Genomic DNA, 22,965 nt, shown 5'->3' with positions numbered 1-22,965 from the left:
GAAAAAACTATGTAATCTACACAAAAGAACAAGTTAAATTAATCATATATACCCTAAAAAAGTTGACTTTTTGCGATAATTTTATAAGGGAGCACTATAACACAGGGGTGCAAACGAGTCGAGCTACTCGAGCTCGGCTCAAAAAAAGCTCGAAACGAGCGGAGCTTAAATGAACTCGAGCCTGAGCCTAAAAACAAACTCATTTAATAAACGAGTCCGAACTTGAGCTGACTTGCAGGCTTAAACGAGCACACTTTTTATATATCATAATAAATATATATTTAAATAATAATAATTACTAAATATAAAACAAGAAAAAAATAACTTAATAAATAATAAACAAACCAAGCTCGAGTTTTAAAAACAAAGTTCGAGTTTTCATCTCATAAGTTAAAACGAGCTTAGACTCAGCTTGGCTCGGCTCGGTTGCATCGCTACTCCCATATATTAAATGCAATTACTATTAGTAATTACAACACCCTCGGGTGGGCAAATCAGTAAATTCAACCAAACGAAACCGAAATGAGAGGCAAAAGAGCCGTACGAACGGACAAAACGTTCAACCAAATTTCGATTTATTATTTTTCTTAATTTTTCAATCGGCAAATATTTCCGCCACCGTACTCCGCCCCCATCCTCCGTCCAATCTCACCAGACTATTCAGTTTTCGCCCGTTCACATTCCAATCGAGGTGGTAGACCGCCGCGTTGATGTCATGGATACGATCGGCGATGAACAAAGCCGCCGAAGTTCCCGGCGGCGCCATTTTCAGAGCCGCTGTCCGTACTTACACCGATAGCGTTGTTCATCACGCCGGATATTCGCTTTCCGGCATCGCGCTTAGTTTTCCAGATCGAATTGTAATCGCTGACCTAATTTATTTGTTCTTATAGGTTTTACTGTAGGATTGTATAAATTAGGTTGAATTTTGTTGTTTTCATGTGCGTGCTGCTCTGAATCGATATTAGTGTGTGATAATGCTTGTACGAAGTGTATTGTTGGTGAAATTAGGTATAGTTTGCTTGAAGTTAGTGGTTTAAATTAAATGGTGATTTTGTTGATCATTTAGCATGTGTAGATAGAAGTTAGGCATAGTTTGAGTGAAGTTAGTGGTTTAAACGATAGTTTCATTGATCTATTAGTATATAAGAACTGTGTTATATCTGAAAATAGGTATACTTTGAGCGAAGTTAGTGGTTTAAATGATGATTATGTAAATGTGTATATGAAAATAGGTGTGGGCCCTCGGGGGCAAAAGTGAAATTGTTAATATAACGTTAATTTACTAATTTTGTGAAAATAATGATAAAAGCGGTGGACGGTTAATCATGCATCATGTGGTGGCGTTGATAGCCAAAAGACAAAAGGGTACATGCACTAATCGGTCTTTGTCCCGATTGCTAAGTGTTACGTACCTTATGCCCAAGGCTTGATGCAAAAGTACTATCGAGCTGGGGGTCTCACCGGAAGCAGCCTCTCTATTCCTACGAGTAGAGGTAAAGCTGTCTACATCTTACCTCCTCAGACCCTACCTTGGCTTTGCTATTGGTGGGATTTACTGAGTATGATGATGAAAATAGGTATACTTTGAGTGAAGTTAGTGGTTTAAATGATAATTTCATTGATGTATTAGTATATGTAAGGGGCTGTTTGTTTACCTCTTAATGAGGCTCTTAGTGGTTCAGACCTCTTACTGTTCAGCACTTAATGGTTCGGACTGTTTGTTTCACGAGCGGATGTCTGAATGGTTCAGACATTTGCCTCTGAATGGTTAAGATTTATACAGAGTCCGAATGGTTAAGACCTCTAATCTGAATTGATCAGACATTTGCCTCTGAACGTTTAAGCATTATACAGGCTCTTAATGGTTCAGACCTCTTACTGATTCAACACTTAATGGTTCAGACCTCTCTCTTACTGGTTCAGCACTTAACCATTCAGATGTTGCCAAACAGCCCCTAAATGTGTATAAGAAATTAGGTATACTATGAGTGAAGTTAGTGGTTTGATTGATAATTTCATTGATCTATCGGTATATGTAAATGTGTATAACAACTGTATTATTTCCAAAGTTAGGAATACTCTGAGTGTAGTTAGTGGTTTAAATGATAATTTTATTGGTCTATTAATGTATGTAAATGTGTATAAGAACTGTATTATTTCTGAAATTAGGTATACTTTGAGTGAACTTAGTGGTTTAAATGATAATTTTATTGGTCTATTAATGTATGTAAATGTGTATAAGAACTGTATTATTTCTGAAATTAGGTATACTTTGAGTGAACTTAGTGGTTTAAATGATAATTTTATTGGTCTATTAATGTATGTAAATGTGTATAAGAACTGTATTATTTCTGAAATTAGGTATACTTTGAGTGAACTTAGTGGTTTAAATGATAATTTCATTGATCTAATGGTATATGTGAACATGTATAAGAACTGTATTATTTCTGAATTAAATGATATTTTTATTGATCTATAGTATTTGTAAAGGGATATAAGAACTGTATTATTTCTGATGTTAGGTATACTTTGAGTGAAGTCAGTGGTTTAAATGATATTTTTATTGATCTGTTAGTATATACAAATGTGTATAAGAACTGTATTATTTTTTAAGACGAAGTATACTTTGAGTGAAGTTAGTGGTTTGAATAATAATTTCATTAATCTAGTTTTACTTGTATGCATATGCTCTATAGCCAAAACCATTTATCAGCCAGGTATTGTTAGTTCTGAAATATACATCAATTGGCTCACTATGTACATCAATTGCATTGTCTTGTCACATTATATTTTTTTTATTTTGATAGTTGTAACATCAGTAGTGTATTGAAAGATATATAATTAACATTATCATTGTAAAAATGCAGGCTCCACAGAACACACAAAACTTTAGTGATGCAATCAAAAGGCTTGACGAAGTTTCTGTTTCGTGTAAAGGGGAAGAAAGAGTTCGGTTGCTAAAAAGTTGGTTAAAGGCTCTAAGAGAATGTGAAAAACCAAACGGAAACCGAGTTGAGTATGAGGGGAAAATATCTGAGGATCCGCACACATCAAGTGATAAGAATGTTTCTCCCGGAAAACCAGCTATGGTAAGTGAGAAAAGAGGATATGATTTTCCCTGTTGCTACTGCATTCAGTTATGTATCTGTGTGATGTAATATGTAAACAAGTTTTATTTGAATATATTTTTAAAAGTGTGACCGTCTACTCTTTTTGTTAGTTTCACTTTGCATTACAAGTTTTAGGAGTAAAATGCCATTTCGTCCCTGAGTTATGGCCAGTTTTGCGTCTTTCGTCCAAAGGTTTGTATTTCTGCATCTGGATCCAAAAGGTTTGAAGTCTTGCCATTTTCAGAGCCGGCTCGTTAACTCCATCCATTTTTCTCCGTTAAGTCAGTCAGGGGTATTTCCATTTTTTTGTTAACCTAAAAGGGCAAGTTGGTCTTTTTTAGGGGTATTCTATCTTTTTACATAAAGTGAAAAAGTCCGAGTTACCCTTTAAGTTAGCAAAAAAGACGGAAATACCTCTGACTTAACGGAGAAAAATGGATGTAGTTAACGAGCCAGATGAAAATGGCAAGATTTCAAACCTTTTCAATCCGGATGCGGAAAAACAAACCTTTGGCCGAAAGTTACAAAACTGGTCAAACCTCAGGGACAAAAATGGCTTTTTACTCCAAGTTTTAGTGTTTAGGAGAGCTCTGTTGCAATGCAAATGAAAACAGTGACACCAAAAATTGGGACAACAAATGAAATAAGGTCCTATTATGATTACACGTGGGTACAATTGTACAAATATCGGTTCTTATCTTCATTGTTTTGTTTGATATTTTTACTCTTATATTTGATTGGTTATTTATAATTTGATTATATTCTTTATGGATATATCCATCATATATATGCTTTTTTCTTTCAGCAGATTCTATATTATGATCCTGATCATCGTAGTGTACCAATGAATTTCCGTGATGTTTTTCTTCAAAGTCAAGCTCTAGAAGGCATGACAATGTCTATGGTAAGTATAAGTTTAAAATATATATATTCTCTAGCTTGAATAATAGTCTGTGACGTACTAAAATACAACCACCAATGATTGGTTTAAACTTATGCGAGTAAACGTCAGTTTACAACCTGTGGTTTGACCCTCATGACACTTTAGACGCCCCTCGGACACTTACACCCTTAACGTTTCCAACTCGCTACACTTTACAACCTTCCGTCTCTTGACTATTAGGTTGACCGTCAGCAGGAGGGTTTATTGCTACACTTTACAACCTAATGGTCAACAGACAAAAGGTTGTAAAGTGTAAAGAGTTGGAAACGTTAAGGGTGTAAGTGTCCAAAGGTTTTTTAGGGGCGTCTAAAGTGTCATGAGGGTCAAACCACAGGATTGTAAACTGACGTTTACTCAACTTATGATTTATTGATAATAGTTTAATTTTTAATATCATATCAGTTGTTTTGTATTTGCTGATTCATGGAGCTTAACCGCAGGTTCACTCTTTTGTATGACTCAGATTCTTGGTGCACCAAATGAGGAGGAAATTTCGTTACTTCATGAAATATTTGGGTACCAATTCTTACTATGCTGATTATTCTGGTTTTGTTGTCATTTTGGATCTTCTTTTTTTTTTTTTTTTTTTTTTTTTTTTTTTTTAATTCTCGGTATCATGTATATTTACTATCTTTCTCTTTCTATGAATGTAGCTTGTGTCTAACAGGAGGGAGTGAAGTTCATGATGTAGTCGTGAAAAATATACAAGATCTAGCAAAAGTATTCTCAGTTTATGATAGTGAAATGCTGGTAATCTTATCACTTAGACAGTTAGACACTTTTAAGAAGGGCTAATTGCGTAAATACGTGATTTACTTCGGTCTGATTTCTTTTTTAGATTAACCAACTTCTTTTATGCCAGAAAAAAAAAACCCATCAAAGTTTAAAAAAATTGATTTAAGGTAATTACATAAGATAACCAGTTTTTAGAAGCTACTTACGCACCATGTCAAAAATAAGTCAACATGGTCAAAAGATACATTATACATACAAAAAAGTTGGTTACCGAATAACATTTTCTGAAACTTCCATGGGATTGTTTGCCTGAAAAAGTTGGTTTCGCTAAACAGAAGTATTGATCAAAGTTGGTTACCTATTTATCTATGCAGTTAATGCGGTAAAAAAATCAGATATCGGTCAAGGACTGATATTGGAGATATAGGTTATCGCAGTGGGATATTGGTAATTTTAATATCATGTAGAATTTATATATATAGTAATTTAACAGTAACAATTCAGTATACTCACCTACCATTAACATAACCTTTTGCAACTTGCAAAACACTAACAATTGTAGCAACTAGGAACTGATTAAGACTTAAAACACTAACATTCAACACTAACAGTTAAAAATTAAGACCTAAAACACTAATAGCAGCAATAAGAAGAAAGACCAATGGTAGAACTAAGAAGAAAGGTATTGATATCGGGAAAATTGGTGATATATCGGTCAAGATATTGCTGATAATATCCGTACCGATATTCTGATCGCTATTTGACACCGATATTTTACGTGAGGACCGATAATTGATATATCACCGATATTAACTGTATAGCTATTTATGCAATTAACCCCTTTTGAGTTTAATGATTCTACTTGTTTGACTATAAATGTCACACGATTTGTCTCAGGTAAGGAGGGAAGAATTGCTTCAATTTGCTCAAACAGCGATTACTGGGCTGAAAGTAACTGCTGATGTGGCAAGGTAAGTCAAGAAACAGTCTATTATGCTTTGCAAGTGTTTTCCATGGGAGGTTTGCATGATAACTTTTTATAAAGTTGCATAATACCGCCATTTATATCAGTTGTCTATTATTTTATTATAGTGCTATACTGCAAGTTCTTTCTTCTTTCTTCTTTTGTGTAACTGCTAACTATTATTATATATCTATTCTTTGTTTGATCTGCCCTCAGAGTAGATTCCGAAATCTCACAAATACAACAAAGCTTGAGTAGAATGAAATGCCACAAATCTGCTTGTGAGGGCAGTGAGACTTCTTCTGAAGCACCAAACAGTACATCTTCAATGGTAAAAATCCTACGTTTGTGGCTTTTTTTTACGGGATTTTAATCTTCTAAATCATCTGTAATTTTGACACTTTGAATTTGATTCTCTACTTTTATTTGGTGAATGTTCAATAGAAAGTTTGAGAATGTCGAAGCGCTCAAACACTTTCCTTGATGCAGGATACAAAAGAAACCGTTGCCCATATTCAATTGTGCTGCAGATTGAAGTCACTTTTGCTAAAGAAAAGATTGTTGAAAAAAGGGGATACACCAGAGACTCATGCTCAGAAAGTATGTGTCATCGTAGTCTTGACCTATATTTTTTATTAGCTCAGTCAACCTATGCAGTTAATATCGGTGATATATCGGTTATATCGGTCCCTTAGTAAAATATCGGTCATAATATCGGTACCGATATTATCGGCGATATTGACAGATATTTGACTGATATAACCGATATATCACCGATATTTGACCGATATAACCGATATATCACTGAATTCTTGGTGTTAAATTGCTATATATATAAATTTTGCTTTATACTAAAATTACCGATATCCCACCGATATCTCACCGAGATAGCCTATATTTCAAATATCGGTCCTTGACCGATATCCGATATTTTACCGCATTAACTGCATAGCAGTCAACATGAGATATTGAAAGTAATTTCTCTTCTGTTGTGTGCTTGTGTGTGTGACCACTGCACTTATGAAGCTAATATTTGTATTTTTAGGAACTAATATGCATTTCCAGGGTTTTTATCCTTCTTCATTCTATTTTATTGAAGAATAATATTTCATTTGATTATCAAATTATCATGCAGATTGATAAATTAAAAGTTCTATTAGAATCTCTTCGTCACTCAGCCTACAAAACTGAAAAGCGTATATTAGAGCATAGGTACTTGTTATCACTTCCTTTTGTCTTTATATTTATGTAACTTTATATTAATGAAGCGTAAAATGATCACTAATGTTATGGCAGTGAACAAAAAAAAGAAATTCTTACTTTTTGCGTAGCACGGACCAGTGAAGTCAGCCAAATTGAGAAGGTGTGTTGGTATTTTGGAAATTGCTTATTGTTTGCATTTACAAATTTCATCACCTTACAATAAAGTTTAGCAAATGTGGTTGTTTGTTGCATCAACTCTTGCATAATTAGAAATTACTGGTTTTCCAGTTATAATAGTTAATACACTCTTTTGTCGAGCTAGTTATTATTAGACTATGGGCCTACGGGCTCAGTTAGGTTTCTAGGGTTACTCGTAATCCCTATGTATTGTAACCTACTCATTCAATAATAATCATTCAGTATTTCATAATCTTACATGGTATCCGAGCCAGCCTAGGCTCTATACCATTTCCGCCGCGCCACACACAAATATATAAACCCTAGCCGTCACCACTTGAGAAAAACCCTAGACAGGGTCTTTGTTCGTTTTCCGTTTCCGTTTTTTTTTTTTTTAAGTTTTGTGTTCAAATAAAGCTTCATCTTCGGTTCTAGATTCACCGGTCTTCTTAAGGTCTCTTACCACACAGATGATGCTACGGCTCATCCTGTTGATTTCGCATCTCCGTCAAGCCGCCCCTTGCCGCCGTGCCGCCGCTGCTCATTAGACTACGGTCTTCCGCCGCGCCGCTGCAGGATTACGATCCGCCGCCGGGCCGCTACCAGCCGCCTTTCAAAACTGTGGATCGAAGATTATGGATTGAAGATTGCAAGATTATGAAATTTTGACCGAAACCGAAGACAGTTATTTAGGGTTTACTATTGTTTTTGTTTTTCAGTCTGAGCTTCTAGTTCCATCCACTACGACTGCGGGGGAGTATTAGACTATGGGCCTACGGGCTCAGTTAGGTTTCTAGGGTTACTCGTAATCCCTATATATTGTAACCTACTCATTCAATAATAATCATTCAGTATTTCATAATCTTACAGTTATGCATGATTTGTAATGCATATTTTGATAATATTAGAAAAACATTTAGGCTTGTGCTACATTACTGATTATAAGATGGTCGGCATGGCGCCAAGAAGACTAAAACATATCCTATAAAAAGGTGTATTCAAAATAATTGCTAACCAAACAAAATATAATTGATGATAAGTTGATAACAAATCAAAGCTTAACTAATGGACACTCACTTCAACATAAAGTATTAATTCCGCATTAACTTAACTAATCTCATGGTATTTTTCAGGATCTGAAAGCTGAAATTAGTGAGATTGAAAAGCAAAGAGACAAACTCGAAGCTGAGTTGAGACAGGTAGCCTCTTTTCCTTTCAGTGACTTGTGTCAAATGAAATACAAACATGTAGAAACAAATTAGGGCACCTTATGCAAAGAGAGAATTTTAAAATATTTGACCCATTTTGCAGCTAAACTTTGTGACTCTTTTGTAGTTAAAGTTTGTGAAACTTTACTTTGAAAATAACAATTGCCTTGTTTTTTTTTTTTTTTTTTTTTTTTAATTTGTATCGTTCATTAAAGGGTCAGTTTAGAAAAATAAACTGTTCGAGTTTTGTTTTCAAGAATTTGAACCCGCACCACTTTTGTTAATGCAATTTTAATTAACAGAATGTCAGTTCTACCTGTAATGCATTTAAGATACATTGACTTTGAAAACTGTAAAGATTTAATGATGATGGCCATTAAGGGTAAAACGGAAAATTAGTCAACTTTAATTATTGTTTTCTTGAAAGCGAACAACACTTTTAGGACCAAGGAAGTAATCAAAATACAGTTTTTTTTATACCCGCTCTCTCTAGTTTGACTTTTAGTGACCGCTATAGTAACTAAAGAATCATCTTGTAACAGTTTAGTCTGCAGTTTAACAAGAAAATACTGATAAGCACCATTTTCACAATGTTATGTCTGATTAGACCGTGTGTTTAGGTTAATAGCACCTTGGTTGCTGCAATAACTCGTCTTCAAGATGCCAGAGAAGAACGGTTACAGTTTGACGAAGATAATAATGAGTTCTTTTTAAACTTAAAGAAAAAGGTGTGATTCTCTTGGCCTAATATCCTTCACGGTCGATCACATTTACGACACGGGTTGTGTTTTATCTTAAACGGGTCAAATTAAAGAAATTTAGCTGGAAAGAGGAATGTATCAAATGTGTCAAACTGCTCGAATGGGATGAAAGTTGTTCAAAGTCTGTAATGCAAACATCTTCCTAAATAGTCGAGGAAAATGCCATTTACGTCCCTGAGGTTTGACCAGTTTTGCGGCTTTTGTACAAAGGCTTGTTTTTTCGCATCTGGATCCAAAAGGTTTGAAATCTTGCCATTTTCATCCAGCTCGTTAACTCCATACATTTTTCTCCGTCAAGTTAGGGGTATCTCCGTCTTTTTTGTTAACTTATAGGCCAATTCGGTCTATTTCACTTTATGTAAAAAGACCGAATACCCCTGAAAAAGACCGAATTGCCCTTTAAGTTAACAAAAGAGACGGAAATACCCTTGACTTAACGGAGAAAAATGGATGGAGTTAATGAGCCGGATGAAAATTGCAAGATGTTAAACCTTTGGATCTAAATGCGGAAAAACAAACTTTTGGACGAAAGTGGCAAAAACTGGCCAATCCTCATGGGCGAAAATGGCTTTCCCTCTAAACAGTTTATTCACTGGTTTAGATAACTATTGTAATAATCTTGTTTTTTGCAATCACTAAAGCATTAAGTTATAAATAGCTCTTGTTTTTCATTGGTGCTGACCCGGCCTGTTTGACCCATTAGTCAACCCACCCATCTTGTCACCTCTTATAACCTGCCGACATAATATATCTCTTTGTGATATATCCTTGTTTAAATGATATTGTATAGGAAGACGAACTCTCGAAAACAATTGTTTCGTATAGAGCAGAAGCAGATGCTTGTCATGCATTTATTAATTTTTTGGAATCTACTTGGGATTTCCAGTCCTCGTTTGCGAATCAAAGGGACAAGCAGGTCAAGTATGTACTCTTATAGAGTGTACGTTTGTTTATGTAATTTTGGATTCCGATAATTCTCCTAATCCATCATTTATCATGTGACAAACTCTATGATTATAATTTATTCTTGCATGTTTAAGTGATCAATTGCAGAATCATGAAGCATACACTGTAAATGTGGTTGCTAGTTTTTTATCTGCATACGAGGTACTTTAAATCTTATCATAAATTATAATCACTTTGTTTATTTATTTATTTTAATCTAGCTGCTTTTGTAACTATGAATCTTATTAGGATCAACTGGAGCCTGCTATTGCCAATTTTAGGAAGCTGCTACAGAGCTTGAAAGGGTACATTGTGATTGGTTCATACTTCATAATACTCCCTTTATACATTTAAAGTGGCCTAATAAGAACTAGGTTTTATTGGTGCTGCGCGTTGCGGCGAAACAGAGCAAATGACAATGTTAAACAAACGCTATTTGAAAATGAAGCATGTTGTTTCGAAAGCCTAACATTAGAATCGGTTTAGTTTATCATCGTACCGTAAAACAATACCAAATAAATACTCTAGTTTGAATACAACTTCATTTTTAACAATACTTATATCGGAATCTCCAGGGGGAAAATAAACACAACTATGTACCTAAGTATTTTTTTTTAATTAACGAAAGAAAGTTATTAAAGAAATATTAAATTAATTGATAAAGGTAATATCATTTAAGAAAAGAAAAAAGAATTATGAAAAACAAAAAGTAAATGACAAAAGGGAAAAAAAGGACATATGCTAAAAGTAAATATAATAATAAGGTATTATAATATTAAAATAATAAAATATTAAAAAACTATATATTGTTTTAAGAATAAAATTACTATTCATCGTCCTTCAACAACAATATATACAATTATGAAGCATTGGTGAAAGTCATCTTATAAGTTGCATTTGTACACTAAATATTCCAAAATGCACAAGATCATTTTATCTAGAGTAAAATGCCATTTTCGTCCCTGAGGTTTGGTCAGTTTTCGACCTTCTTCCAAAGGTTTATTTTTCCGTATTTGGATTCGAAAATTTGAAATCTTGCCATTTTCATCTGGCTCGTTAACTCCATCCATTTTTCTCCGTTAAGTCATAGGTATTTTCGTCTTTTTGTTAACTTAAAGGGCAATTCGGTCTAACGGATTCGGCCAGGGGTATTTTAAATGCTTGTACATAAAGTGAAAAAGACCGAATTGCCCTTTAAGTTAATAAAAAAGACTAAAGTACCCCTGACTTAACGGAGAAAAATGGATGGAGTTAACGAGCCCGATGAAAATGGCAAGATTTCAAACCTTTTGAATCCAGATACGGAAAAACAAACCTTTGGGCAAAAGTCGCACAACTAGCCAAACCTCAGGGACAATAATGGCATTTTACTCGTTTATTTATAACATATATTAAATTTACTTGAGTTTGTTCTATTGTAGGTATCAGTATATAATCGATCCAGATGAAGAATTTTTGCATGATATCAAACAAAGGGTAAATATTGAGCAGGAATATCTGGATGCAGAAGCCAAGGTGTGGTTCCACATCAGCATTTATATATTATTAGTGGTTGATTATTTGCATTATACCTTACATTAGCAGTTAAAATTGTGCAGATTGTGAATATCTTTAATACAGTGGAAAGCATTAAAGAGCACTTTTATAGTGCAATTGATGATTCTTCTAGGTAAGTTGAATCCCTTAGGTTGTTTACTTCAGTTTCAGTCCTGTTTATGAAATATACTTATTTCACTTAGAGAAACAAGCATCTTTCCGTTTCATAACTATCATATGACTCGTTCAGGGTCGGCCCGTAGGGGGTGAGGGGTGGGCGATGGCACAAGGCCCAAACCCTCCGAGGGCCCAAATCTTTTTAATTTTGTATAGAATTTACGTTGTATAATTTAGAATATATACACACTGAATCGAGAGATAACATAAACGAGCCCTTGTACTAGTGGTTACTGCCTAGTTTAAACAAGGAATTTTAGCTTATTTTTTTGTTAGTGATATTTAATGCTTAATTTTGTCAACTGCATCTTTCCCTTTAATTAATAAATTACTTCCTAAACTTTGCTAAAAATAACTATTTAAATTACATCCACGTAAATTTTAGTGATTGGTGAGTTTATATTAAATGGAGATTTTCGAATAGGGCCTAAATTTTTTATCTCGAACAGGGCTAAAAAAAATTGTGATTTTCGAAGACGGCTCTGGACTCGTTATTTTGTTACAAACACACTTAACTCATTTCTGTAAGAGGTGTCAGTTTTGACACATCAAGTGATAAAAATGAGAGTTAAATGCCCGGATAGTCCTTGTGGTTTGCCCTTTTTTCACCTTTAGTCCCTAACTTTCTAAAATTACAGCTATAGTCCCCAACTTTTCAGTTTTCGTTCCCGGATAGTAATATATTTCTTTTAAACATTAAAAGAAATATATTATTTATTTATTTAATTAATCCGGGAACGAAAGATGAAAAGTTGGGGACTATAGCTGTAATTTTAGAAAGTTAGGGACTAAAGGTGAAAAAAGGGCAAACCACAGGACTATCCGGGCATTTAACTCTAAAAATGACAAAAAAGTGTTTACAGGTTACACAGCTATAGTAATACAATAATAATTTAACTTTATGAAAAAATGATTTGGGAGGGTTTATGCGCTAAAAAAAATACATATTCTGTCACTTTCGACCCGTACTCTTATATGCTACTTTCTTCTTTTACCTGTTTGACCCATTAGAGATAAAAGTAAAAACATAAATCAACCTATTCATAAGTAAACGGTTCAAAATTTCCTCTTGACCTCTAGTATATCTTGTTTTGTTAAAACTTTATACAGGAAAGATGTTGAGGTGATCAACAAGCTATGCAATGCTATAGAAAAACTCGAACGCGACTTCAAAATCAACAAAAGGCCAATTTTGCGGATCGAAATTCCAACTAATGAAGATTTATTATCCCCATCTACAGGAAGTCCTCGTGGAACTAAAATTTCATCTCCTGGACGTGTTATACCGGATTTTAAGTCCATATTCTCTCAAAACTTGATCAAGTCTCCTAGAAAAAAACCGTATATACCGTTAGGGGGTTCCTCCGAAAACTCTCCTGTTTCAACTATCGAAAATGATACTAGATCAACAGAAAACAAGCAATACAAATTTAAAGCATCGGAGTCTGAAAAACCGTATGTACCCTTAGGCGGGTCCTCTGACAACACTCCTGTATCAACCATGGAAAATGATGTTAAATCACCAGAAAACAAGCAACATATATTTGAAAAGCCGTCACCTTTTGATCAACGTGTTTCAAATCCGACCGTCAAAATTGAGAATAAACCTTTGGAGAAAATGCCAACGGGCTATGATAAAGAGGGCAGTGAGCAGTCACAGGTATCAGAGAGCCATGAAAGCAAAATGCATGAACATGCTACTGCAATAGACCTTGATAAAGAATTAGTGACATCAGCTTTACAAAAAGAAACTGGTATAAACACCGAGACAACAGAAGGCGGGCTTGAAGAAACATATGAAGTTTCTACAGGTAATGGTGAAAAGTTACTGGACTTTAGGAGGTTACAAAATGAACGGGGTTGGGTAACGGGCCAACGAAATTCGGGTCAAAACTGGTAATTTGTAGTACGTGTCGACCTTTAGACCTTATATGCTATTCCAATATTAGTATAATAGTTTTGAACAAAATTGTTTCGAGAGATTTATGCATTAAAAATACAGTTTTGGCGACCCTCAACCCATTTGACTTTTTTAGCTAACTATATTTGATTTCATTCGTTAAAGATAACAACGTAACTGGGATTGAACCGTTCATACGTAACGGGTTGAAATTTCCACCTCTTCTAGACTCTAATGACAAAATACCAAAAATTGCCATTGGCAGCGGAACATCTCAGTGGGAGCAAGAAGTCGGTAGACCCTAACGAGAAACTGTCAAAGTCAAACTCAGGAATTGAGGAGAAAGATCAAGTTTCTACGGTAGATACTGCTGGTTGGGAATGTGATGAAATTGTGAAAGAACAGAAAGATGACAATTATCATCACAAAATTAGCCCTGGTAAGTTAACAACATTTGACTTGTGACAACCTCGTCCCACATAGATTATGCATTGAAGTGGGAAAGTTTCAAAATGGGCGGGTCAACCGGGAGGTTAACTTGTGAAAACAGGTTTGGGTCAAAACGGATACTTTAAGTAGGGTACGGGTCAGTTTGGGTTGACCCACAAACACCTTTTTCGCCCCTATTAGAAAAACACTCATGAATTAATTTGTTAAGAATGATAATAAAAACTATAATCCTACAATAGGGAACCACTTTTATTGCGAAAACTCGAAAACTAACTAAAAAAAGCCTAAAAAACACACCAACAATTTTTTTTTACATTTTTTTTTATTAAATTCACTAGTTTTTATATATAAAAAAAATCTCAAAAAAAAAAAAAAAAAATTGTAGTGCACATGTGTAATAATTCACATGTGTAGAGTACTATTACACATGTGTACTATTACATATGTGCACTACAATTTTTTTTTTTTTTTGAAAAACAGTTTTTTTATATAATTTAAATAGCGAAAATTGGTATGCAAAAAAAAAATGGTATGTTTTTTAGGCTTTTTTAGTTAGTTTTCGCGATAACTAGTGGTTTTCATTTGAACCTTCCCCTCCTACAATAATAGTCCCTGTTAATAAAGTGATTTAAGAGGTATACATTCGGGGATTTGTCTCGTTAGAAATAATATATAACCAGAATTAGTTTATTAATTTGTAAATGATTTCGAATTGTCACGTTTAGTTATGAATTGAAATTACCAGGCCTTTTTTAAATACTTTTTTTTTATATTTTATTTTGAAATTTGATTCTCAGGTGAAGGTGGTGACTTTGACAGTAAATAGGTAACACAAAGATGGTATACCATACAAACTTATGATATATGTATAGAAGAAAACCCAGCTTGTCTTCAATTGATGGTTTATATTTTACTTTTACAAGATCTATTTGAGATTCACTGCAATTCAATGTGAATAGGATTATTAAATTTATGTTTTTTTAGAGATTAGATTTTATATGGAAGTCAAAAACCTTAGGAAATTTCTTCTTATTTGTCACTTAGCTTGTTAGTTATTGACCTGTTTTAAAGTCAACCCATTTGTATTATTGGTTTATTGATTTAAAGTCGATACGTTTAATCTTCAACGAGATCTTATGATCATATGCTCAAGATTCAATGCATCAACTCCTACTTGATGTGGCGCTGATGTGACATTTGCGTACAGTTTGAAACAAGAGAGGCGGCAAGGATACAAAGACAACACTATTATATCTAATTTACACATGCCTACGAAAACAAGCCCGCAAGGATATGCGCCACATCTACGTACTGGGTAAAAAGGATGTTGGCGATGCACCTTTCCTAGCAAGTCTTTAATATACGTAGTTTGTACACTCGTAAATCCATCGATATCAAACTTATATCCTTCTTGGTTGTTGTAGTTTATAGCTCAGTGGCCTCGGGTGTAACTAGGGTCCTTCCTTCTTTTAGGTTGGTAAACACCAGATTCTTAACTAGGGCCATCTCAAGCTTGTGGGGGCGCTTTCAGATAATAAATACGGAACCCTTTTCGTCACAAAAATGTTTTGATCCTAAAATTCATGTGTATACATAAAAACGCTTTTCTTGAATGTTTGGCCCTTGGGAAGTAAGGACCCAAAAAACTTTATTTTACTCCCCGCATAAATCACCAATGTTTTTAACTGTTTAAATCTTCTTGATAATCTCGACCCATATCCGCAACCTTTGCCAAATCTCATGAGTCGATACCTGATTAAGATTAACTCCAGCAAAAGACAATAAACTAAGCGGAAAAAAATCTCCTGAGATAATTGTTAACTTTTAAATAGCTATCTAGTTTTGGATAATTTATGTTTTGGTTTATGTTTATGTTTTGGTAAAGAGTGTTCTATTCAGGTCTTTAATGTGCATGCATGTTTGATAACTGAGTATTGATTATTGATTGATCTAGGGTTTGGTGAATTCGTAAGACTTTGTGTTTTCGATCTATTTGGTGGTTGCTAGATGTAGTAAACCCTAGGAACAACACTTGTTCTCTAATTTAGCATTCTACCATCTTTGAGTCCAAGAGGAAACTAGATGTTGGTGCGTCTAGGTTTACAGATATTCAGGACCATGGCCTGCATGAGAGTGAGTCACCCCAAGCTCGCGGGCCTTGTCGCAGGCTGTACAACGCCTAGTTTAGCCGTTATACCATATCTTCTTTCCTTGCACAACATAATCTCCTGGTTGTTTGACATAGACTATCTATTTAAAATCTCCATTCAAGAATGCCGATTGGACGTCTAAATGATATACTCACCAAGATCTCTGAGCCGCTAAAGCAAGTATCAACCGAATAGTCTCGAGGCTTCCAATGGGCGCGAACAACACTTCGTCAAAGTCCACCCCTTGCTCTTGTACGTAGCCTTTCGTAACCAATCGTGCCTTATATATACGTTGTCATCGAGCTGTTTGCATCACGTTTTATTTTATAAACCCACTTCAACCCTATAGCTTTGCATCCCTTTGATATCGAGCAAAGATTCCAAGTTTTATTTATTGTTTATAGACTTGAGCTTGGCATCCATTACGACTTTCCATTCTGCATGATCTTTGGCCTCCTTGTAGGTTGCTGGTTCTCCTTCAAGCATCAAGAGAGTCTGAGTCTCTTCTTAAAGCAAAACACACTCATCAAAGTGTTTCGGCAGAATCAATTGCCGAGTGGACCTTCGAATTGTCATGGTTACTTTTGGTGCTTCTTGTTGGTTCTCAACACCAACTTCGTCGTCTCCTGTGTCACTTTGAATCGGCTCGTTATTAGTCAGACTGTGGTGATCAGAGGGCTTCTTCTCTTCTGCGGTTGACCCATCATTATCATGATGAGGGTCTGTTGTAATTTGAGCTTCCACATATGGTTCTTGAACTTGAAAATCTGTCCATGTTGACTCTTCACAATCTACTTTGGACCAATTTACATGCTCTTCAAAATCGACATGCGGACTCTCGTAAGCTCATTTATTAATCGGATCATACAAACTCGATGTGCATAACCGCCAGATTCTTTTCCAAGATAAACAACCTCTACTCCCGGATCGTCTATTTTTTCACTCCCACGGGTGGTGTAGTAATGTATCCTCCACACCCAAATACTCAAAGGTATTTTAAACTCGATTTACGTCCATTCCAAGCTCCAAACGGAGTTGAGTCCACCGATTTTGTCGGCGTTCGATTTATCAGTATACGGAATGTCTTGCTGCCTCTCCCCATAAATATTGAGGTATCTTCATCGCCTTTAAAATGCTCCTCATCATGTTTAAGACGGTGCAGTTTTGTCTCTCGACAATACCATTTTGATGAGGCTTGTAGGGAGCCGAAAATAATCTTTTTATGCCGGTTTCATTGCAGAATTCATTGAAGAATTTATTCAGAAACTCTCCCCTCTATGCTTTCTTAACGCCTTCACTTTAAACCCACCTTGTAGCTCAGTTTTGGCTTTGATTTTTTTTTTAAACATGGCGAGTGCATCACTTTTGTTTTTCAACGTGATATAACGACTAATTATACCCGCATAAACCGGCTATAATCATCTACTAACAACATGATATAACGACTTCCACCTTGCGTTAAGGGAGTAATCAGACCACATATGTCTGTATGAACTAGCTCTAACGTGTGTTTTGTTTGGAACTCACTTTGCTTCGGGGGGAACGGGGAACAGTTTTGTTTACCAAGCATGCGTGCATCACACATTGATACGAGCCAACCAGGCCCATCCCTTGATCCAGCCCAACAAGACACAAGGCCCAAAAGAAGTACTAAAAGGCCGGCCCGTTTTAATCCTTGAAGACCAAGGAGTTGCAAGTCCCCCACTACGTTGCATGTTTCCCAATTTCTGCATATTTCTTTTATTGTTATTTTTAATTATGCATGTGTTGAATTTGTCTTTAGTGGTAGAGTATTATTAGGAGGTAGTGGCATGGAATAAGGACATGGGCATCGTGCTCAAGGTCCCCTGCATATTTAAATTCTAGTTTGCATAATGAAAAAAACCCAGAAAATTGCCCCAAGTTCTCATCCTCTTTCTCTTGATTTCTTTGGAGTGTTTGCCTACTAAAAAAGGCTATACCAATTTGGTGCTTTCATTCACGATCCATCCTCCATCCGTCACCATGCCACCGCGTCGTGATCCAACCGGCGACGAATTCCCACCCACCGTTTCCGACCAACTCAATCAGCTCATCCAAATATCCACTACCGCAGCTACTGCTCAAACCGATATCAAGACACAAATCGCCGCCCTTGTTCAAGCAACCGCTAACCTCAATTCGAAATTAGATGCCCAAACTGAAACCACCGCTCGTCTTGTGAACCATGTTACCCAGCTCACTGATAACCTAGACCCGAACAAACCCGTCAACACTCGACCCAACTCCCCTGTTCGTGCACAACCTAACAACAACAATAACCTACAGCCTCGTCCACCGAAAATCACCTTGCCGCTGTTCGACGGGTCTAATCCTCTCGGATGGATTTTCCAGGCAGAAAATTATTTTACTTATTATCGCATTCCGGCTGCGGAACGCGTCTCTCTCACCGCTTTCCACTTCATTGGCGATGCACTCGCGTGGTACCAACATCTCGCTAATAACCATCTCTTAGGTACTTGGCCTGAGTTTGTCCGTGAGGTTGAGCTTCGGTTCGGCCCCTCGGCATACGAGAACCATGAAGCATCATTATTCAAACTACGGCAGACGACTACAGTGTCGGCTTATCAAACCGAATTCGAACGACTTAGTAATCGTATTACGGGTCTTTCTCAACAAACCTTGAAAAATTGTTTTGTCTCAGGCCTTAAACCTGATATCCAGGCTGAGTTAGCCGTCCACAAGCCTACTACGCTACACCAGGCTTGCGGCTTAGCCCGGTTACTGGAAGATAAGTTATTATTTGCCTGGAAGCCCAAAACTAACTATCCTCCTAAAAACCCTCCAACAAACACCTCCAACTTTACGACTACAGTGATATCTGCTCCCACCGATAAAACACCGGCATCGTCCACCCCACCTCCACTTCTTCCATCACCACCAAAACCCTTACCCTTCACCAAACTTTCACCTGAGGCTATTCAACAACGTCGTAAAGAGGGCCTGTGCTTTCGTTGCCCTGAGAAATTTTTTCCGGGGCACAAGTGTTCGCCACCGCAGTTTCTCTTAATTGTGGATAACGACGAGCATATGGCACCCGATGATCCTGTTGCAGACACCACCACCGACGACACTACCAGTCCACAATTTTTATCCCTCTCAGATGCCGCATATTTCGGTCTTTCGTCAATCCAAACATTACGTGTAACCGGGTTCATCCACGGGAAACCGGTGACCATCTTGATCGATTGCGGGAGCACACACAACATAATTCAACCTCGCATTGCCACGTTATTCAATCTTCCGTCTAACCCGCTTGAGCCTTTTGGTGTCATGGTGGGTAACGGGCAGTTTATACACTGCCGAAGCTATTGCCCAGCGGTACCTTTACAATTACAGAAAACATCCTTTACGATTCCATTTTTCGTACTACCAATAGAGGGTGCAGATGTGGTGCTCGGTATTGCATGGCTGCGTACTCTTGGTTCGATTACCGCCGATTTCTCTATACCTCAGATTTGTTTCCAAAAAGACGGTCAATCATGCACACTTAAAGGTGAACCGATTTCTAAACCCCTTTCCTCCAGTTCATTATCATCCCTTATCAAACACGGTTGTATTGCTTCACTTCACACATTGCTCATCGAGACTCAACCAAACCCTACACCACCTCAATCACTCCCATGCTCCACCGACGCCCATATTACCACCCTACTGGAACTTTTTCGACCACTTTTTCAGGACCCCCACGGCCTTCCACCAAATCGCCTTCATGACCACCATATCCCATTACTCAACAATAATCACACCGTAAATGTCAAACCATACCGTTATCCTCATTTCCAAAAACAAATCATGACACGTTTAATCACAGACATGTTAACCGATGGTGTCATCCGGCCGAGTCAAAGCCCGTTTTCATCGCCCGTCTTGCTGGTTAAAAAGAAAGATGGCTCTTGGCGTTTTTGCGTCGATTATCGCGCACTCAATGCAGCCACGGTGCGTGATCGTTTTCCGATTCCCACTATCGATGAATTACTTGATGAGCTTCACGGTGCAACGATCTTTTCCAAAATAGATCTGCGCTCCGGATACCATCAGATTCGTGTGGCTAAGGAAGACATTCATAAGACCGCGTTTCGCACAATGGACGGGCACTACGAGTTTCTCGTTATGCCCTTTGGGCTCACTAATGCCCCGTCTACATTCCAAGCGGCTATGAATGATCTCTTTCGCAAGGTCCTTCGCCAATTTGTTCTCGTTTTTTTTGACGATATACTCATTTATAGTGCCTCGATGGAGGAACACTATAGTCATTTACGGTACGTATTTGAGACCCTCTTGGCCAATCAATTTCATGCGAAAGGATCCAAATGCGTTTTCGCGGTGCAAGAATTATCATTTTTGGGTCATAAAATTTCAGCTGTGGGTGTAGCTCCAGAACCGGATAAGATCGAAGCTATCCAAAGTTGGCCTCAACCGACTTCTTTTACCACACTTCGAGCCTTTTTGGGTCTCACCGGCTATTATCGCCGGTTTGTTCCTCATTATGCAAGAATCGCATCCCCACTTACTGATCTCCTAAAAAAACCCGAGTTTACTTGGACCCCAGATGCCAATCAAGCCTTCATTGAATTGAAAACCCACATGAAAGAGTTGGTTACTCTTGCCTTACCTGATTTTTCGCAGCCATTCGATGTCACAACTGACGCTTCCGGCGTGGCCATAGGCGCCGTTTTATCTCAAAACTGCAAACCAATTGCATTTTTTAGCAAAAAGTTGTGTCCAACCATGCAAGGCCATTCTACTTATACTAAAGAATTATATGCTATCACCGAGGCAATCAAAAAGTGGCGTCAATATCTCTTAGGCCGCAGGTTCCGCATTTTTACCGATCACCATAGTTTGAAGCATGTTCTCACTCAAACGATTCAAACACCGGAGCAACAAAAGTGGGTTACAAAACTCATGGGTTACGATTTTGAGATCCATTTCAAGCCGGGTAAAGAAAACACCGTTGCCGATGCTTTGAGTCGTGTTCAAATTCCGGTTATGTTAGCACTTTCACATCCGACGGCCACATGGCTTAACGAGGTTCGTTCCTATTATCAAACTGACCCGGTGGGTCTCCAGTTGGTTGCGGATATTACAGCCGATCAAGTTGCTTTTCCACATCATTCGTTCCGTGATGGGTTGGTCTATGTTCGTGGTAAGCTACTAATTCCTCCGATCTCTAATTTACGTACCCGTTTATTGCAAGAATTCCATACATCTTTTGTTGGGGGTCACGCAGGAGTGAATGCCACAGTTAACCGTTTATCATCCACATTCACATGGTTGGGTTTAAAAAAAGACGTCACCGCGTTTGTTAAGGCATGTGATATTTGTCAGGCTATTAAAACCCCGAACCACAAGCCTTACGGCTTGCTGCAACCACTACCCACACCGGCTCAGCCATGGCATGATATATCCATGGATTTTATTACCCATTTACCGCCATCCAAGGGTAAAACGGCGATATGGGTTATCGTTGATCGTTTATCGAAATTCGCTCATTTTATAGCCTTGTCACCGGGTTACACTGCCATTTCATTGGCTGCCATTTTCATGCGAGAGGTATACAGGTTACACGGCCTTCCGAAGACAATTATTTCGGACAGAGATCCGATATTTATTAGTCGTTTTTGGCGTCAATTGTTCAAGCTTATGGGTACTAAACTCCTACACTCAAGCGCTTATCACCCACAAACGGACGGACAATCCGAAGTGGTGAACCGAGGTCTCGAGATGTACTTACGCGCTTATGTGTGTGACGAACCAAAAAATGGGAGCGCTACTTGTACTTGGCAGAGTTTTCCTACAATACAAACCATCATTCAGCAATTAAGATGTCCCCGTTCCGCGCGCTTTATGGGTATGATGTTATATCAATTCATGACTACGTTTCGGGTTCGACTTCTACAGCTTCAATTGAGTCCTCGCTACTGGAACATCAGCGGGTACTCCATGCTCTTAAAAATTCAATTGAATCGGCAAAGGCACGTATGGTTAGGCAAGCTAATAAAAACAGAGTTGAAAAAGAGTTCCAAGTGGGTGATTTTGTTTATCTTCGCCTTCACAAGTATCGGCAACAATCAGTGCAAAACCGAAGCAACCAAAAGCTGTCAAGACGTTTTTTTGGCCCATTCAAGATATTAGAAAGAATCGGAAAGGTTGCTTATAAACTAGAGTTACCGTCTGGGTCTAAGGTGCATCCGGTGTTCCACGTTTCACTTCTCAAGCCGAGTTACGGTAACGTTTCAGGTAATCCGGGAGATCTGAGTAGTTTTGGTCAAGACGTGGAGCTCTCGTACCTTCCAGAATATGTTGTGAACAATCGCTTAGGAGCAAATGGTGAGAACGAGATACTGGTCAAGTGGAGCCAACTGCCGATTGAAGAAGCAACTTGGGAGAATGTCGATTCGATTAACACTCAATTTCCTGGTTTCGTTGACATTGAGGACAATGCCAGTTCTCAAGAGGAGGGGGATGATACGAGCCAACCAGGCCCATCCCTTGATCCAGCCCAACAAGACACAAGGCCCAAAAGAAGTACTAAAAGGCCGGCCCGTTTTAATCCTTGAAGACCAAGGAGTTGCAAGTCCCCCACTACGTTGCATGTTTCCCAATTTCTGCATATTTCTTTTATTGTTATTTTTAATTATGCATGTGTTGAATTTGTCTT

The 22,965-nt window shown here is 37.4% G+C and overlaps 2 protein-coding genes across 5 annotated transcripts; both read left to right on the top strand.

Moving 5' to 3' along the window:
* The first annotated feature begins 507 nt into the window (after positions 1-507).
* LOC110891212 lies at positions 508-15,180 on the top strand. Of its 4 annotated transcripts, none has more exons than XM_022138908.2 (20): positions 508-860; positions 2,871-3,092; positions 3,922-4,017; positions 4,520-4,572; positions 4,710-4,806; positions 5,689-5,762; positions 5,972-6,086; positions 6,245-6,355; positions 6,891-6,967; positions 7,052-7,118; positions 8,269-8,334; positions 8,964-9,071; positions 9,895-10,025; positions 10,145-10,211; positions 10,299-10,354; positions 11,471-11,564; positions 11,648-11,718; positions 12,873-13,573; positions 13,928-14,101; positions 14,910-15,180. In XM_022138908.2, exons 1-20 carry the CDS (start codon positions 711-713, stop codon positions 14,936-14,938), a joined length of 2,559 nt encoding a protein of 852 aa, XP_021994600.1. In that variant the 5' UTR covers positions 508-710; the 3' UTR covers positions 14,939-15,180. The 4 variants fall into 4 exon arrangements, with proteins under 4 accessions (XP_021994600.1, XP_021994599.1, XP_021994601.1 ...); XM_022138907.2 differs by having other exon boundaries at positions 3,919-4,017; XM_022138909.2 differs by lacking the exon at positions 508-860 and having other exon boundaries at positions 3,063-3,092; positions 4,497-4,572.
* A 3,086-nt stretch (positions 15,181-18,266) lies between these two features.
* Positions 18,267-22,864, top strand: LOC118484192. Its single transcript, XM_035980180.1, has 2 exons — positions 18,267-21,951; positions 22,206-22,864. Exons 1-2 carry the CDS (start codon positions 18,267-18,269, stop codon positions 22,862-22,864), a joined length of 4,344 nt encoding a protein of 1,447 aa, XP_035836073.1.
* Positions 22,865-22,965: the final 101 nt, after the last annotated feature.

Source organism: Helianthus annuus, chromosome 11, assembly GCF_002127325.2.
Source record: "Helianthus annuus cultivar XRQ/B chromosome 11, HanXRQr2.0-SUNRISE, whole genome shotgun sequence".
Taxonomy (NCBI): domain Eukaryota; kingdom Viridiplantae; phylum Streptophyta; class Magnoliopsida; order Asterales; family Asteraceae; genus Helianthus; species Helianthus annuus.
Note: the sequence above shows the minus strand (reverse complement) of the source record. Positions and strands in the feature narration are given on the sequence as shown.